General features: G+C 49.1%; 2 protein-coding genes across 4 annotated transcripts in view; one reads left to right on the forward strand and one right to left on the reverse strand.

The window, feature by feature from the left end:
• STK32A (serine/threonine kinase 32A) overlaps positions 1–7,627 on the forward strand; it is a 138,422-nt gene extending 130,795 nt beyond the window's left edge. For both annotated transcript variants that reach the window (XM_047778975.1, XM_047778976.1), the window contains 2 exons: positions 3,626–3,690; positions 4,106–7,627. In XM_047778975.1, the coding sequence (XP_047634931.1) occupies positions 3,626–3,690; positions 4,106–4,199 (159 nt within the window). In that variant the 3' untranslated portion in view covers positions 4,200–7,627. The remainder of the gene's footprint in view (positions 1–3,625; positions 3,691–4,105) is intronic.
• Positions 7,628–10,196: 2,569 nt separating this feature from the next.
• DPYSL3 (dihydropyrimidinase like 3) overlaps positions 10,197–18,359 on the reverse strand; it is a 120,282-nt gene continuing 112,119 nt past the window's right edge. For both annotated transcript variants that reach the window (XM_047778977.1, XM_047778978.1), the window contains exons 13-14: positions 15,031–15,193; positions 10,197–13,439 (exon numbers count right to left, since the gene is read on the reverse strand). In XM_047778977.1, the coding sequence (XP_047634933.1) occupies positions 13,351–13,439; positions 15,031–15,193 (252 nt within the window). In that variant the 3' untranslated portion in view covers positions 10,197–13,350. The remainder of the gene's footprint in view (positions 13,440–15,030; positions 15,194–18,359) is intronic.

Below are 18,359 nucleotides of genomic sequence, written 5' to 3' on the forward strand. Positions count from 1 at the left end.
TTGTGTTATCATCATTTTTGTGTGTTCATTCATCTGAATCTGGGGGCGTGACCTGGGCATCAGGGCCTTTTTAAGTTCCTCAGGTGATTCAGGTATGCAGCTGCGATTAATGTCTACAGCTGCAGAATCCGGGATGTGATCAGGTTGAGTGAAAACACTAAAGTTTTCCTTTTCCCCCATGTCTCAGTTTCCTCATTTATAAAATGGAGTTAGGGGGTTCCCATCGTGGCTCCGTGGAAATGAATCTGGCTAGCATCCATGAGGATTCAGGTTCGATCCCTGGCCTTGCTCATTGCCGTGAGCTGTGGTGTAGGTCGCAGACACAGCTCGGATCCCGCACTGCTGTGGCTGTGGTGTAGGTTGGCAGCTATAGCTCCGATTCGACCCCCAGCCTGGGAACCTCCATATGCCTCGGGTGCAGCCCAAAAAAGGCAAAAAATAAAAAATGAAATGGAGTTAGTCTTGGTAGCTACTTCATAGACTGCTCTGAGTCAGTGAGCACATGTCTGCCAAAATGTTAGCCACTGTTACGTTTTACTTCCCCATTCCTGAGTTCTAACGTCCTTCTTTTCCTGGCTCTGGTTCATGCTCTCGGTAGAAGCCCCTGCTGCTTCTGTGTTCCCAGAATACTCTGCACTCAATCCCTCTCTGCTCATCAACCCCTTTTAAGAACCAGGCTGTCTGCTATGGAAGCAAATGACCTAACTCCCCTTTCCTACCCCCTGAGATTTCCACCTGCCCAAACCCTTCAGCTACCTCTGCTGCCACCCCCACACCAGTCAAATCCCTGAGAAGCACACGCTAAGGTTTTTAACCAATATTTCTCTTCTCAAGCACAAAAGCCCCAACTGCTTTCCCTCCATCTCTCTTTCTGGCTACCCCTACTGACCTGACCATGTTGCTGCCCTTCTTAAACCTTTCCAACCAAAGAGGAGGACAGAGGACATGTTGCATGGAAGCCCTTAGTTGAGGGGGGGGGTCTCACGGGGTCTTCAATGACACAGCACACACTCCCCTTGGAGTGTGCATTTTCTGTCTTCATTTAAATAAGACAGAGTTACGTGACAGAGAAAAAAACTCAAGTGCATTGCTGCATTTGATTACAATCCTGATTTTTAATGTTAAAATATTTTAAAATGTTAATCTTGTAAATATTTTCAGAGCTTTTATATAAAATTTTATGTTTATGTATTTATGTTTATAGTATATATTTTGCCTGTAAAATGTATAAAAATACATACACATATATGTACATAAATTATGCATATGTATAAAATATATACAAATTATACAAATATGTTAAAACATTATGTAATATTTTATTTATATCTTTATGTAATATTTTAATGTTAAAAATATTTTTTTAGGAGTTTTCATTGTGGCTCAGTGGAAACAAACCCCACTAGTATCTTGGAAGACCCGTGTTCGATCCCTGGGTTCTCACTGAGTGGGTTAAGGATCCGTGCTGCTGTGAGCTGTGGTGCAGGTCTCAGACATGGCTCAGATCTGGTGTTGCCACGGCTGTGGCATAGGCTGGCAGCAGTAGCTCCAATTCAACCACTAGCTTAGGAATTTCCATATGCCCTACCCGTGACCTTAAAAAAAATAAGCCAAAAAAAATTGTTTTCTAAAATCCTGGGGTAAAGCTGTAGCTCCAAGGAACTCTATCAGATCTTATTCATTCTGTAGCTTCATGTCCCCCAAGACTGATACTGGAAGCCTTTAGGTTACAAACACCCTAGTTTGAGGATAAGAGTGAACTGTAATGGAGACTTTTCCCTGCCTTTGTTTTGCTTCCCTCCCGTCTTTTCTGAAAATTTCTTTCCCTTTTATAGTTTACTTTTCTATCACTTAAATATTTGTTCAGGAAAGAAAAAAAAAACACCCTTCATTCCTTGAAGACTTAGTATTTTCTAATTACTAGATTTAAAAACAAAATGAATCAGTGATTCTTTTCCTTGGAGAAGAATATTTTTCATCGGAAGTAATTTGGAAGTATTCTGTTACAGACTTTTAAAGCACTTGACCTGAGGCTGACACCGTCCTGAGCCTGATGATTATCCTTTGAGGTTAAATTTCCTTATTACAGTGCAGAAAAGTCATCGTGAGAGATAGACAGCCAGACAGTGGAGTGGCAAAGCAAATGCTTGGCAAATCTGTGAGAAAGCCATGAAGGCTGCTCACCACAACTGAAGTATAGCCCATCAACCCCAGTGCAGTTAAGAGGAACGTTTCATTAGAATTCAGTGCAAAGAGATGTTTCTGAGCTGCTCATTAAATCCAAGTAGAACCCAGTTTTGTGTGCCGGATGCATGCTGATGTCAGTCAGCCAAACTGTTGAGTTTAGAGCAGAGTCAGATTTATTGCAGGGCCAAGCAAGAAGAACAGGTAGCTTGGGCTCAAAAGACCCAAACTCCCCAATGGCTTTCAGGCAAGGGTTTTTGTTTTTGTTTTTCTTTTTATGGCCACACCTGGGCATATGGAAATTTCCAGGCTACAGGTTGAATCAGAGCTGCAGCTACAGGCCTACACCACAGCCACAGCAATGCTAGATCTGAGCCACATCTGCAAACTATGCTGCCAGATCCATAACCCACTGAGCGAGGCCAGGGATTGAGCCCACATCCTCACAGACACTATTTTGGGTTCTTAACCTGCTGAGATACGATGGGAACTCTGGACAGGGGTTTTTAAAGACAGTGTTAGGGGAGTGGATCATAGGGTGCCTGATCAGCTCATGGACCTTCTTCTGACTGGTTGGTGGAGAGGTAGCAGGGTGATGTTTCTGGAATCTCAGCCTTCCAGTTCCAACCAGTCTGGGGTCTATGTGGCTGTGGTCACCATCCTCCACCTGGGAAAAGGCTTGAGTTTCTACCAGGCAACTCAGAGATGTGCAGCAAGTTGTGGTCTATATCCTTCAGGAGGAACTGAGTCCTATGACTCTCTGTTCTGATCGTTAACTGCCGGAGCCTCCTCTTAGGAACCGGGGAAGGCCTAGGAGACAGAACCCCTTCTTTCCTGAAAACAAAGAGCAGGGGACACAGAGGGACTTCATACCCAGGAAGGCCCGACAGGGTACTGCCTGGTTCCACTCCCCCACTTTTCTCTGATATTCCTCAATCCTGAGGGGAACAAGGGCAGGACAAGAGAGGGAATACAACTTTGGACAGAGAGGTTAATCCTAAACTTGACCAGGAAATTCTGTTTTAGAGGGACTCACTTTCAGAACCTCCAAACCTTTTACATAAGGGCCAGGAGATGAAAAGGAAGTAGGTGACCAGCTCAAGGCAGGTGTCCCCACCTGCCTTGAAGCCACGTTTCCTCTCGGCTAAATGGCGGAAAGATATCAAGCTCATAACCCATAACAGGTCTTCCTTGCTCCCTCATTGTGGGGAGCAGAGAGCTGACATACTTTTCCTGTTTCTTTTCCATTTGCTCTTCTCTTAATCTGGCTGGGGTGTCGCTCCTGCTACGCACTTGCGATCACGTGCATCTAGAAGAGACATTGGTCTTCCATGCTTTGGGCCACTCACTGAATAGACATTCAATGGATTTTCAGTTGTTTGAGGATCTTCATTGGTTTGCTAACTATACCTCTATTTTTTCCCCACTTGTTTCCCTGAAGAAGTGCCTTCTTCAAGAGCACCTTGAATCTGTCCAAAAGGAGTTCATAATTTTCAACAGAGAAAAGTGAGTAACTCCTGGAAGAACAGCAGTTCAGCGAATGATGGGAGTGTTTTAGCCAGACCTGATTTGCAACGCTTTAATATATATTTTTAACCGTTTTTTTTCTAATTACAAAATGATGCATATCCCTAACAGAAAATAGTGAACATTCAGAAACCTTTGTTTTTTTTTTTTCTCCTGTAGGAGATTTCAAAAATTGTAATAGGTATCTCAGCTTAGTATCAGGTTTCTGTTGATGGGAAGGGGAGAAAAATTGGAATCTGAACACTTAAAATCAATGATGGTTTTAAGACATTTACCCTGGCTCATGCTGCTTTACAAATGGTTGGGCTTGATGCTGTCATTTCAAAAGCTTTTAAGCTTTATCTTTTCTTTTTTATTTCAGTGAATAAATTCTCTTTATTTTCTTCCTTTTAAGAGTCAAAAGGGACTTTAATAAAAGAAAAGCAAATCTAGCCTCGGAACAAACCAAAGACTCACAAGAAGAGGATGGCCAGAATAGCCACCTCTGAAGGCTTCAACATCTCCTTGGCACATTAGCACGTCGGGAAGACTGACGGGAATTCGCACCTCTTGTCACCTCACACACCTTAGAGAATGTGAAGGACACCTTTGGAAGGAGGCAGCATGAATCAGTGATGGTCCCTGGGCTCCTGGGAACTCGTTTCACTACCAGCGGGTGTGACCTTAAGCAAGTCACTTAACCACTTTCTCAGCTTCCGTTTATTCATCTAAAATGAGAAGGTAATACTAGATGAGCTCTTCACTGCCTTTCCCACCACCATCCTGTATCCTCAACAGCCTATTTTTATTTAAAAAGGCATATGTGGATGTAGATTTATTTTTCCACTCCTTCTAATTACACTGTGATGAATGGACAAACGGACGTAAGTGGGAGACGGAGTGAGGCTCTTCGGCTAGGAAAAAAGTGACTAGATCCCCAAAAGTGGTGGGAATCCCCATGCCTGAGTGACTAACAGTAAGGAACTTATTCTGGAAGAAATGGGCGGGACCAGATTAGAAGGGACACATATCTATGAGGGGCTTTGCATGGTGCGCTGAAGTCAGAACAGCATGCCTGCTTGTCTCAGCTCCTGTGCACATCTGTCCCAGCGCCCTGTACAGTGACGTCAAGTTGGGAGGTTGCAATTGGTGAGGATGGAAGTATTTACACCACAGAAATTGGCAGATGCTATAAATCAGGTTCTTGTCCCCCCTCCCAGCAAGCCAGTTGTGGAATATTTATTAGCATACAACTGGCCTTCTTCTTCAAGCTTGTTGCTTGTGGGAAAATTGTCCCCTTAAGACTACCCAAGACCTGTGTCTGGAGAGGATCAGAAAGGAATATTGTCCCATTGAAAGCACATTCACCGATAGTACACTGAAGTTGTATCTTATACAGGAGTTATAGTCTAAGTTAGAACATAAAGTGACTCTGGAAGGTAGCAAAATTTACCCTTGAAAAATCCCTTTAATTTTATGACATATGGTGTTTATCTTTTCTTAAATAATCCCATTATCACAGGATCCTTCACTAATGAAACGAGTCATCTTTTTCGGTTCTGTGTGTGTGTGTGAGAGAGAGCCTTATTTTTGACTAATACCAGATGCACTAAAATGTTCAACAGATTAGATGTGCCTTTATAGTCTGAATGACACTTAGAACTGTGGAATGCTCACGCTTAGAACTGAGAGGTCCAAGGTCACAGAGGCTGACTAAGGGAACAGCAATGCCTACTTGTGCCTACTGCAAGAATGGTGAGCAGAACTGCCTATTTAAAATAGCATTGATGTTTTCCTTTCTTTGTATTGTATTTATCTGCCAAGCACCAAATTTAATTCACCTAAGTTCTGATAGAACTCCACTCTCCTGATACACAAAAGATCTTTGCAGAGGAACTGTTTTTGGCAACTCACAGATGCCAGTGGGTAGAGTCAGGAATGACCAGGGTTGGGGAAATTGTTTCAACTCTTGGCCAGTCAGATCACCTAAACCTTGTCCTTACTTAAGGACAAGGGGGCAACAGGAGAGACCAGTTAGGAAACCAGACAGGTGGAAAGGTGCAGAAGTCATGGATACTGCTGCCAGCTACATAGGACTTTTCCAGAAGCTCACACTGGGCTGACTAAACATAGGGAGAAAACCAGTGGTAAACTTCAACTCACAATTTATGGTTTTCTCCTCATGAGGCTAAGAGGCCCAGAGCTTCTGGCCTTGAAAGGCTGAAACAGTGCCTCTCTACTTTAAGAGTAGCCGTATTTTTGTGAAGAATTAAGAGCCAGCTCTTGTGTTCTGTTTGATTCCTTTCCTTTACATGTCCCCCACATTATCTGCCTGTGCTATTTTGATTTCCTCCAAACACTATCAACTCTGACTCACTTTCACCAAGAAGGTGGATGGGTTAACAAGCACTAAAAGAAGGTGGCCAGATTCTGTTCCAGGTTGGAAATGAGCAGGGTCCAGGGCCACTTGCTTCTTTACCAACTGTTGTCATTTGTTTGGATTCAAGCCCTGATGTGCTGTCACCTCATCTCTGCAGTCACCTGGTCCCTCCTTTTTCTGTGACCTTGTATAGATCAGCCCAAGGGAGAGATCTGGGCAAACACGTGCCCAAGTGCAATGGGATTGGTCGGATCTCCACTGGGATGGGAATGAATTGTTTGTGCCATTTCTTGTCTATACAGTTTAAATGGAAACAGGAACCCCGCCCAACCTCTGTAGGTTGAACCCCTAGTTTTTACTCCCAGTGACCTGCATCTGTGCCTACAGCACCTTCATGGGCTGTTAGGAACCAGGGACCCACTGACTGGAGACCACAGCCTCCGGGAGGTGAGATGGATTTCTAGTCCTAACCAGGTGACAGATCCACAGTGTAAGTTGGAAAAGAAAAAGCATTGCCTCCATCACTGCACAGAACAGCTGATTCTAAGCACCTCGCACCACTGGACATTTGGAGCCTTAGGACAAAAACTTTTTTCAAAAAATAAAAGGATGGCTAAACTCCTGTGACTGCTAGTTGTTGAAATCAGACCCCTTTGGTTTGACTCTCTAACTTGGGTTAAACCGTCTCCCTTCCGGTGGAACATGTCTCATTTACGTTTGTGACCACCAAGGCTCAGGGCTAAGAATTTTAGGAAACAGGGTGACTCTTCGATACTTTCGTCTGGTGTTTCTGGAAGCTTCCTTCCTTCCCTGGAACGTCTGGAACGTCTGAGCAGGTGTCCACGACGGGGAGGATCCTGGTTCTAAGACTCTGGGCCGCCCAGCCCACTGCGTCCACAGGGACAGTTCGTGGTGGGGAGGGGTGGCCCTGTGACCTTGGCCACGGTCCCAACTCCAAGGGAGGAAATGCTTGCTAACGGCTCACATCCCAAAGGGCACCACTGCTTTCGGCTGAGGGCATTGCTAGGGCAGGAGTCAATGTCAAGCTACACGGAGCACCGCTCAGTTCATCCGGGTAATTTAATAATTTGTGGTTATGCTGCTTGCGATAGGAAAATGTTAACCGGAAACGACTAGACGTTAAATGTCATCATAGCTCTTCTAGACTGGAGGGATTGTGAAACATCTAGGGAGAACGAGTGGGTTAGCCCAGCAGCAGGGACCAGTGTTCCTGCTTTTGGCTGACACAGCAATGCCCAGGCTTGCATTCTTCCAAAACCAAATGAAAAGGCATGAAAAACAGGCTTTTCCATATCTAGTCGTCCCCATGTCCTGTCAACACAGATTCCTGTTTCCTAGAAACTCTGTCTGCCTGTGATCACTGTCTCCTCCATTCAGTGTCATATCAGACACATCGAAAGTAAAAAACCCAAACCCCAGTTATCTGCGCTGTTGGGAACGGACGGCCCTCGGGTGGGAAATCCATGCTTCTGCTGAGCTTAGCGTTTGTACCGTCATTGTGCCTGTGTGAATTAAAGTGTCTTCTCTACACCCTAAGCAACTGACCCTTCTTTGTCAGCCAGGTGTGTTGGGGGGTGAGTAATTGTTCCCCCAAGAGGGAGGGGTGTGGGTTCCCGGAGTCACTTGTTCTTATTTCCACTTCCTGCTGTGAGGGATATCCTTCGCCAGGGACAGCTGGTGTCAGACACCCTGTTCTAGAACCATGGGAAGCAACCCAGTCTCGCTGATCCACAAAATGGAGAGGAGGCACAGCCCAGAATTCTGGATTCTGTCTTTCACTATGACCTGAAGGACAGCCCACACATCTTTTTTCCACGCTACCCTCCCACCCCTCAACATCTTCATCCTGTTCCACACACCCAAGCAGCAGGTGCACGGTCCAAGGCCCTTGACTCAGGACAGGAAGGGAACAGACAACTCTGAACTCTTGCAGCCAGAAGCAACCTCTGCCCTTAGGGACAACTGAGGGAACATGCAGCTACCTCTTGGACCCACAACAGCTTGACAGTCAGCAGCTTAGCTGATTTTCAGGATCGGTTCTCGTCAGTCTGGTGGGCTCCAATCCTGCAAACCAGGGGCTGTTGTCCAGGTCCTGTTCTCAGCACCCTCTGAGCACAGAGCAGGAGCTAGACCCCCTGCCATTCTGAGGAACGCCAGCCTTAAGGATGAGATCTCACTTCTGCTGGTTGCTTTGGCCTATGCATGCCATTGCCTGCTCACGGCTGGTGTTCCCCTGTGATGGTGGGGTGGTGGGAGCACAGGTGAGTCCAGAAAGTTCACTGAAACCAGAGGGACCTTGTTATTCCGATTCAGGGTTCTCATTCCCCCCCTCCCCCGCTGATGTGACTCAGCCCTGAATACCTCCAGCCCCCAGAGGTGTGGCTCAGTGTGAGAATTCCACTAACTTAGCAAAACACAAAAGCCCTACAGGCCGGCCTCATTTTAAGCTCTGAGCATGGCCTTTATACCCACACAAATCCTAAGCAGAGCTCAGTTGCTGCCACAGACAAAAGCAAGAAGAGGTGCTTCACTCATCCTGAGTTCAAGCCACAAGATGGGACTACAGGCCAAAGCTTATTCACCATCAAACTCTGAAGGTCAAACTGAAAGAATTCTTTATATGCTCAGAGCAGCTTCTGACGTGGTTTCTGAGTGTCTGTGTTAAAACGTATCATCAGCATTTCCCCTTGTGGTGCCGCAACTAGTATCCATGTGGATACAGATTCAATCCCTGGCCTCGCTCAGTGGGTTAAGGATCCGGCAGTGCTGTGAGCTGTGGCATAGGTATCATCACCCCGAGTTTCTGGACTGATGGCATTTTTCTGCCAAACCAAGAGCGGCTCATCACACATCAAAGCAATCCCATCCCCTTCCCCACCTGCCCCAGCCTTGACCACAGGTACTGTGCTGAGCAACACATGCCTGCTCTGCAGGCTTGACAACAGTGCCGGTGGCCACCTGCTGCTTACCTGCCTGAGGTGCACACCACCCTCTTCTAGGATCACAGATTGAGTTTCTTTGAGTTACTTAGGGTCCACGTGGTTCAGGGGCCAGGCATGTGACCAGGTGTGGCCAATCATTCTCAGTATCTGGGACACAGTGACTGGGTCAATGGTGAGCACGTGACCCAGCAGGACCAATCAGAATCCACCTCCTTAGTTGGCCCAATGCAGAGATCCTCCCTCCCCCTGAAGTTAGGAAGCAGCAAAATGCAAACCTGAAGGTGTCAAGGGCCCCTTTTTGCTCCTACATGGAAAGAAGCACTACTTCAGCAAGTGGGGTGAGCAGGTGGAATGAGACAACATCCTAGATCCCATCTGCTTCAAACTATCCACATCTATCCCTGAAGTTTTCAGTTACACCAGACTTAAAAAAAAAAAAAAAAAAAAAAAACCTTTTCAAAAAGGTTTTCTTTGCCCATAGAAGCCTAACATTTGCAACGAAAGATGTCCTACATAAAATCTCACTGGATCCAGGCGTATTTCCCTGAAAGGTTTTAGAAATGTTGAAGGGTGCGCAGACGTTCCAGAGTCAAAAACGTGTTCGAGAAGCATGAGTTGGACAGATTTTGAGAGACTCATAAAACTTCTCAGATCCTTCCGCGTGATGATACATACTCCGAGTCTCTCAAGAGTAGACATGGTAAATGATCCATTCCCATACTCCCTGGACTCCTTGGGAACAGTTTCCTAAAAAATATGCTTTGGAACATGCTTCGTTTGCATTTTCTCAAAGTTTAGGCTTTTAGGAAGAAGCAGAAAACGCTTTAAGGGGAAGACAAAAACAAACCCCAAAGACCCTTTCAGGATCTCTTCTGAACTCAACTAGCTTTATCTCAAATGGCAATGGCTTTTACAAGCATACTAAATCTGATGACTCCTTAAAAAAATCTTTAGCTACTCCCCCAAGTTCCAATAATGGTCCTCTAACTCTGTGGCCAAAACAAAAAATCAAGCTCAACTGCAAAGACAAACTCCCCACATTGTCTCACGGTAACGGCGTGCATCAGGTGCGCCCGTCTTGCTAACCCTGTCTGCTCCGCTGGGCGGTGCTCACGCTGCAGGTGGAAGGGCGCAAGGCAGAAGAAGGCTAGACAACGACACGGTGGTTTTACAGTTATTTTAATAACCAGGTTTACATTAACAGTCACTGGAGGAACTTTTTTCTTAATCTCAGCTAAACTCAAAACACAGTTTTCTTCACGGTTCAAAGCAAACAGCTCTTGGCGTTCCAGAGCCGCCTCACAGCTACCACGGATCACAGGGAGATTTACTGTCTGTCCATAGTCACCAGACACAGAACCGAACACCCACACACCATTGCCAAAGGGGGAACTTCCAGGAATGCTGGCTGCCCAGCACCACCCATGGGGACGCAGGGACTTGAGCTGGAGTTTTCCAGGGGGCACAGCCTGGGAAGCTTGTGACATGAAGCTGCTGGGGAGGGCTTCTGCGAGGGGAAAGGGGGTGCACGTCCAGGCTTGGGAGGCAGGCCTTGGGAGCAGAGCATGACTTTCTGTGTGTAGTCATGCAGAAAAAGGCCACAGGGTGACTAGACTTGGATGAACCGATTTTCTGCCTAACTACAACCTGCCAGCTTTAGAAAACTCAGAGAAGGAATCTTCCTAGTGGGGTGGCTGATTTAACAGTTCTACGAATACCTTCTCCACTCCCCAAGACACTGGCCGTGCCAGAAAGAAACCCCGAAGGTTGCTCCATCTGGGTTTGGAGTAATGCGAGAAGGCTGGGGGAAAGAGAGGGGCGGGGCCAAGAGATGAGACAGCAAAAGCAAGCTGGGGTGGGGGGAGGTGGAAGATCCAGCACGCTCGGAGGAGATGCCAGGGAACCCAGAGGGCTGTGCCCCACCCCCGCCCCCACCACCTCCGCAGGTTCTCTGCCTAAACCCTGTGGACCCGGCTTTTTGATTGGGTCTCTTGCAAGAGGATCCATTTGAATATAAATTTCAACTTAAGTAATAAGGAACCAGAAATCAAAGTCCCGAAAATCGTGGGAGTTTTCTTGGAATTCTCAGGAATGTCTATGCTCGGTAAGTTACTAAGTGAAGAAAGGGAGACTTTCTCAGATGAGGGACGTTGCCTGCCGCGAAGGCATGAAGGGGGGGTTCCCACAGCATGGAAACCTTGTGTGGAATATAAAGTTCGGGTTGAAGGTTTCATTCAGAAGCCCCAAGTGCAACCCATCTGACCACGGACCATCTATTTTCACGGCACAGAGAGGTCATGGGAGGAGGAGCTGGACGCAGGGTCTGGGTAAGAGCAGCAGCGGACGGCACGCGTGCAAGTGGATGCTCGGACTAGCGTTATTTAAGCGTCTCTTCCTCCATCTGGTGGTTGTGGCTGGTACTGCAACGCATCCTGCCGCACAGCCCAGCCAATGAGGTATATAAAGAGGCTGCAGCTGATCCGCTCCCTCTGCCTGCAAAACTGTCATAGTGATTTCTGCCAAAGGCTCCCCAGTCTCCGAGTTATAAATCAAGAGCTACATCCTCTCCTTCAGTTAAGTTTCCCTTAAAGGCACCATGAAAAAGCCTTAGAAATAGCAAGACTCCGTGTATGAGGGGACAAATTTTTTTTTTTTTTTTTTTAATGATTAGAACAGAAATTAGCTTGCTAGAGAAATCCTCTTCCTTGGCTGTTTCCCAATTCCTTTTCAACCCTTTTCTCTGGTCTTCAGCTTACTAACACCTGCAGAGATAATAGCTTCTCCTAAGCGCTTGAAAGGTGTCTGAGGCCTGCTCTTTTCTTGAAAGGACTGGGATCTACCAGCTGGATCTCTCCCCCACCCCCCACCCCCACGCAAAGAAGTCTGGTCCCAGGTTGAATATATTTTTCCTGCACATGGAGGCTTGGTTCTACAAATCCTCATCGCCCTCAAAGAACTTGCTTCAAAAAACTGAATTTTAGGAAGTGGCACGACGGGGAACTGGACATGCAGGGCTGACAGACAAGGTGGGAGCTAACACTGGATGCTAATTTCCTTTAAGCGTCATGTCAGGAAGGCCGAATGTCACTTCCACTCGTCCAGGGATTCCAGGACGGAAACAAGTCTTCCCCAAGGAGATGCTAACAGAAGGCGAAAGAGCCAACGAACAGAACCACGACCACAGGCAGTGCTCCCTCTGCTCCCCGTGGGCTTTTCCACATCCCTGCTGGACTCCCACAGCCGCTGACATTCCCCAAGAGGAGTTAGGGACACCGGCGAAAACACTCTGCCCACAAAATCCTATTCAATCAAGGATGCGCCTGGGTCTCGGGAGATCAAGAGCGTCACTCACCGCTGGCACACGAGGCTCCAGTCCTAACTCAGTCCTGCCAGGAGCTGCCCGCTCGCCTCCGTTTGCAAGGAGAGGGGAGGCGACCACCAGCAGGTGTTTAGCGGGAGGCGTCATTTAAGCGCCTGTGCCGTGCTCGCAGCTGCCGCCTTTTAAGAGCACCAAAGAGCCAGGGAGGGCAAGAGAAAGAGAGAGGGCTTTTCCTCTCTCCCCTTTCCTGCCCAACCCCAGGAAAGAAGAGAAGACGTGGAAAAGCCCACCAAGAAAGAGGTCCGTCCAAACTCTGGCACGACTCAGCAGGTGGACGCGCTAGTTGGATTGGGGCGGGTTGGGGAGGGGGGCGTTGTAACAAAATGGTCCAAGGAATAAATTCTACTAGTAGGGAACGTAACAAAGTCTGGAACCCCAGACCGCCTGCCTTCTCAGACGGTGCGGGAGTGACCCGGCTGCCCCGAGGTGGCCATCTTCCGTGGAAATAAAGGTACTTCCTCAACGCAATACACAAGACCCCTTAAGCTCACCCCCCGCCGCCCCTCCCCCCGTACACAGCCTATCCCAGCCCTCGGCCTTGCTCTGGGCTCCCACCACCCACGGACCCCAAATAACCAGCGTCCCTTGTGTTCATTTTCCTGACGTCCCAGCTTTGTCTGTCCCCTTGTCTTAAGATGCAGCACTACACACGCTCTCAACACTATATAGCAGACTCTTACCTTAGTGGCCTGATTGCATGCATGAAAGTGGGGGGAGGGGGTTCCAACCCCCATTAGGCTAAGCATAAACCGAAAACAAAGCGATATTCGTAAAGCTAGGCAAGCGAGCGTAACATTGGAGAAACATAAGGCTTGAGGCTTATTGATTCTTTAGCTCGAAACTGTTTGGATTCGCTTTCCTTCTTAAATAGTGGTGTACCATTTTGGCTTCAAAAGAATCTCTTCTTGCTTCTGCCCCTCTCTTCCGGGAAGGGTGGCTTAGCTCAGGGATGTGATGTTCGAACGGCCTCCAGGGGGCGCCACGATGCGCTTGCTGGCGGAGCGGACCCCCTCATCCACTTGGGTGCCTACGGGTGGCAGTAAGTTCCCAGCGAATAGAAAGGGAGCGGGGGTGTGGACAAGAGAGAAATTGCGTTACGTTGAAGAAGGTGCTGTAATAAATGCCTTCCTCATCTCCCAAGAAGCTGCCCGTCTGTCACGTGTTCCAGACTTTTCGGACCCACCCTCCTGAAAAGAGCCCTTTGCCAGGAGAAGCTAGGCTCTCAGTGGGGGTCATCAGCCCCTCAGCATCACAGCGGTGATAACAAAAAGAGCAACGGGAAGGACATGAAAAACAGCTTCCTTGGGACAAGCAGCGTGTGCAGGGCTTCTCAGGTCGCCTGACTCCGCTCTCACCACTACCCCTTGAGGGGGGTCGTTATTACCCCCCTTACGGAGGAGGTGACTGAGGTTGCGGGAGGTGAGGCAACTTGCCCAGGGTCTCACAACTCGGAGTAGTGACGTTCCACTCCTCCCCCGCCATGGCAAAAAGGAAACACTGGGAGGCATTCATGACCTTTTAGAAAGGGGCCTCCAAAAGTTTAGGGGTGACGGTCGCCGGGGAGCCGTGAAAAATGACACATCACTGAACAGTTTCTGGCAACTGCAACACAGGGTCTCTGACGACACCCTCTTCCAGTCGTCTTCCTCCTCTGTGCCCCCTTGTTTTTCCTATTTTCCTGTTTCTCCCATTCCCTCTTCCCCCCCCACACACACAGTTGCTGTCTCTCTATGCATTTCATCCCCTTCTTATCTTGCTTCTCTCGCTTTGAAATGCTCATCATAGGACTTCCCAATGTGGCACAGTGGAAACACATGCAGCAAGGAACCATGAGGATGTGGGTTTGATTCCTGGCCTCGCTTAGTGGGTTAAGGATCCAGGGTTGCCGTGAGCTGTGGTGTAATCGCAGATGCAGCTCTGATGAGACCCCCTAGCCTGGGAACCTCCCTATGCTGCGGGTGCAGCCCTAAAAAGACAAAAGGCAAAAAAATAAATAAAACAAAAATGCTCATCATAGAGGTACAAATCTATGCTTATTTTCCCCCATTTTAAGACGACTGGTTAGGGAGCCATTGAATATTTTCTATGAATACGAGACCTTTGAGACTACTGGTGGCGCTAAATCACGGTCAGGGTTCAGTCAATGGCAGCTATTGCCAGCATCCTTACTAAAAGGAAGGGAGACTATAATTAAAATTCTGAGTGAGAAGAAGCTACTGCAATTGGAGCAGAAAAATAACTTGAGCTCTCCATCCACCTGAGCAAACGGAGGAAAGGAAACGTACTGCAGGGCTTTCACAGGCCAAGATCCCATCCGGGTTCCCATCCGGGTTCCCGCCCGGTGCCAGAGACCACCCCCACCCCGGCCTGCCAGGTGTGATCTCCAGGCAGCACTGGCCATCATTTAAACCTCATCTTTAACCTGACTGAGCCTTGGCTTACTTCCCACCAGGGCCCCCTCTTTGGTGGGGCACATCTTCCTGCTGGCTGCCCCAGTGGCCTGCTCCCTGAAAAGTGATGGGTTAGTAGCTCTAGGGATCACCGCTCACCTCGGCCTGGGAGCGCTCCTCTTCCCCTCCCCCCTCCGGCCCCTTTTTGCATCACCTCGTCCCACTCACCTGACAGGCTAAATCCCGACTGATGGAGGTTCCTCACGGGCGGGTTGGGCCGAGTGGGAGAGCCCCGGGTGGAGCCGGCGGGGGTGCCCCCCTTGGGCGTGGTGGTCAGGTCAAACACTGGCCCATCATACATGCCCCTGGGCACCGCGTGCAGGTCCGCCATCTGCGGCAGAGAAAGCGGTCACCATTTATTCCTTCAACAGCTAAGGGTCTGTTCTAGGCAGTACAGGGGTGGCCGTGAGCAAAGCGTGTAGTGGGAGCCAGAAAATAATAACCACGTTATTTTTTTACTAAGGATGTGCTTCCCAACATGATAAAGGTAATTAACACTCCTGTATATTATATCTCAAAGCTGCTAGAAGGGGGCGTTCCCATCATGGCTCAGTGGTTAATGAATCAGACTAGTATCCATGAAGACACGGGTTCCATCCCTGGCCGCACTCAGTGGATCTGGCATTGCTGTGGCTGTGGCGTCGGCTGGCAGCTGTAGCTCCAACTCGACCCCTAGCCTGGGAACCTCCATATGCCACAGGTGCAGTCCTAAAAAAAAGGACAAAAAAAAATTTAGGAGTATAAATCCTGGGAGCTCTCATCACAAGGAAAAAGGAATTTTTTTCTATTGAATGGTGTATCTCTGTGAGATGATGGCTGTTCCCTAAGCTTATTGTGGTACCCGCCCGTGACGTAAGTCAGATGATGCTGTGTGTCCATTCTAGCTCAGTAACACTGGAAAAATAAGATGATTTTAAGGCAAAGAGACGCAGTATAACATAAAGTGGGGGTGTTGTGACAGAGTGACCCTGGAATGGCGAGTGAAGGGCTCTCTAAACAGGTGAGCTTCCATCTGAAGGATCAAAGGAGCCTGCTGGTGGGGCCGGGGTGGAGCTAAGCAGGGAGGAGACTGGGGGAGGCAGAGGAGTGGCCTGGATGGCAGAGTTCCTGGCAGAGGAAAGGGAGTGGGAACATGAGCCAATGGGAAGAACCCCCGTGTGGCCAGGGCGGGGCCGGTGGGAAGGGGCGCAGTTTGAGAGGAGGTCACGTGCTGGCAAGGATGCGATCTCGCGGGAGCTCCATCCTCAAACTCCTCAGCACAGATCGGAAATGAGTGTCCTCATTCAGTGGCTCTGGCCCACCCGCCTCTGGCTATGGCCACACACTAGCCTTGGGACCGTGGAGCCTGCCAGCAACATCACCCAAGCACAGGCTCTGTGCCAGGCCTGGCGTGACGGGAGCTTACGTCCACAGGAAACAGACTGCCTCTGCTAAGGGGCTCACAGCCCATGACACAAACCCTGCAAGACCACACAGGGCAGCAGTATGGGCAGCACAGGGTACGACGGCCAGAGGACAGCACAGGATGGCTGCCTGCTAAGACCCAAAGGATGGGTGGCCACAGAGCCTTCCTTCTCTGTCAGGGACTCAGGTGCAGGCTCAGGGGCGGAGCTCATCAAATCTGCAGATGCTGAGGACTCAGGTGAGATGATGCCTACATGGGCGCTCTCCCCAGACCTTGACCAAGAACCATTCCATCAGCACTTGTCGGTGTCACGTGACGGAAAGACAAACAGATACATAGGACCCTTGAGTGTCACACTCTCCTCTATCAGGCCACAGCTGGAGGGGTGGATTTTACTCCACACTGCCTCCCTTTAACGAGATCGCTCATAGAGAGAAGAATGGGGAAGGGGTTTACAGTATTGTCACGAAGGGAGCGGGGGAGGCTGCAGCGACTGTGAGGCCAAAGAAGAGATGCCTGTGAGAACGCACTGATGCTCAGAGATGGGCTGCGCTCGTTCTGCGCAGGTGCCTGGAGCAGAAATGAGCTGCCCGGTTGGCTTCAGGGAGGTAGACGTGAGACCAGCAGAAGCAAGTATGTTCTCCCCTGGAGGCCACAGACACGGTGGCTGCCTCCCCCTGGGCTCTGAAGGAAATGGATTCTCTCTGGCTTCTCATCATCAACTGCCTCGGAAACCCTACATGTAAAATTATAAGGGACTTCCCCAATCCAAGGTCCACAACTGGACAACCGAGATCACGCAGGGGCCATGTGCACAAAAGGATTTAGCTTCCCAGAATTTTGAAAAGCCTATTTCAATTTACGCTTCCGTCTCCATCATAATTCTAGAATCCCTCTAGTTTTGCTTGGAAAGCTGATTGGATTACCTGTTCACTTCCCAATAAAACAATACATTAGAAAACAAAAACGGGCCAAAAAAAAGCTTGTTCTCCCAGGCAGGGCTGGGCAGCTGCCTCATGAGATGGGGAAGGCCACTCTGTTGCAAACACCCACCCAGAGGGCAGGCGACACTGATGGGCTCCCTGGTGTCTGTCTGGGAATTGGGTAGGACACCTACCGATTGGGCTTCTCAGAGGGATGCTGAGCTCTAAGGGACACTGCAGCGGGCACCTACTTCCTGTCCCCAAGCCTGAACCCCACCCACCACTGAAGACTCCCTCTCCCAGAGGCTGGGCCTGTTGGCAGCAGGAAGTTCTCATGGGAGCCCACTCAAGAACTGCCCTCAGATGAAGAAGACCCCACCCTCTGCCTGGGGGCAGCCCACACCCAAAAGCTGCTTTATAGGGTGGAAGTCCAGGCAGAGGGAGCCCAGCGCCCTTTCAAGGACCAGCCCAGCTGAGGAGGCCTTGCTTACAACCGCATCCCTGCCAACCTCTCCCTCGGCCCCGTCCTGCTTCTTTCATGTGGTCACAAGGGGAGATCCTGAAAGCAATACCCATGAAACCTGCTGCTTGGAGAGCTCCCTCGGAGCCTGTTTCACAGGCACAGTGCTCTGCAGAGAGGTGGAGACTCCTGCGCTGGGTCCAGGCACCGAGGTGGGCAGGGCTGTTTCCTCCAGCCTGGCCCTGGGGCCTTATAAAGGGACCCCCACCCCAGCTCCCCCATCCCACATGCACGGATGACTTTATCCTTCTAATAGACTGGTCAGGACCAGGGCTCAAACCCCACACTCCTGAGCTGGTTACATTGGGCTGTGAGGAGCCCTAAGGCTTCCGTACAGGAAGGTGACCTTGAGGTTGGTGCGGGGGTAGGAAGGGAAGCTGAAAAGACAGAGGTCTGGGCCTTCCCCCCCAATCAGCTAGAGCTACTCTGTCTTGGACACACAGGTACACTTCTACCAATCTGCCAAATCAGGGACATAAATTAGATTTTTGTCTGAATCACCAAACTAGCTACAAGAGTTAGAAATGTTTGCCCAGAGGCAGTCACACCAACAGAAAAGGGATGGGACAGAGAGGGGTGGCTGTGGACCACTGGTTCTCCTTGTGAGCCTTAAAGAGTCATTTATTTTTAAGAAATACAGAGTCATTAC

The sequence above is a fragment of the Phacochoerus africanus genome, chromosome 4, assembly GCF_016906955.1.
Source record: "Phacochoerus africanus isolate WHEZ1 chromosome 4, ROS_Pafr_v1, whole genome shotgun sequence".
NCBI classification, from domain to species: Eukaryota; Metazoa; Chordata; class Mammalia; order Artiodactyla; family Suidae; genus Phacochoerus; species Phacochoerus africanus.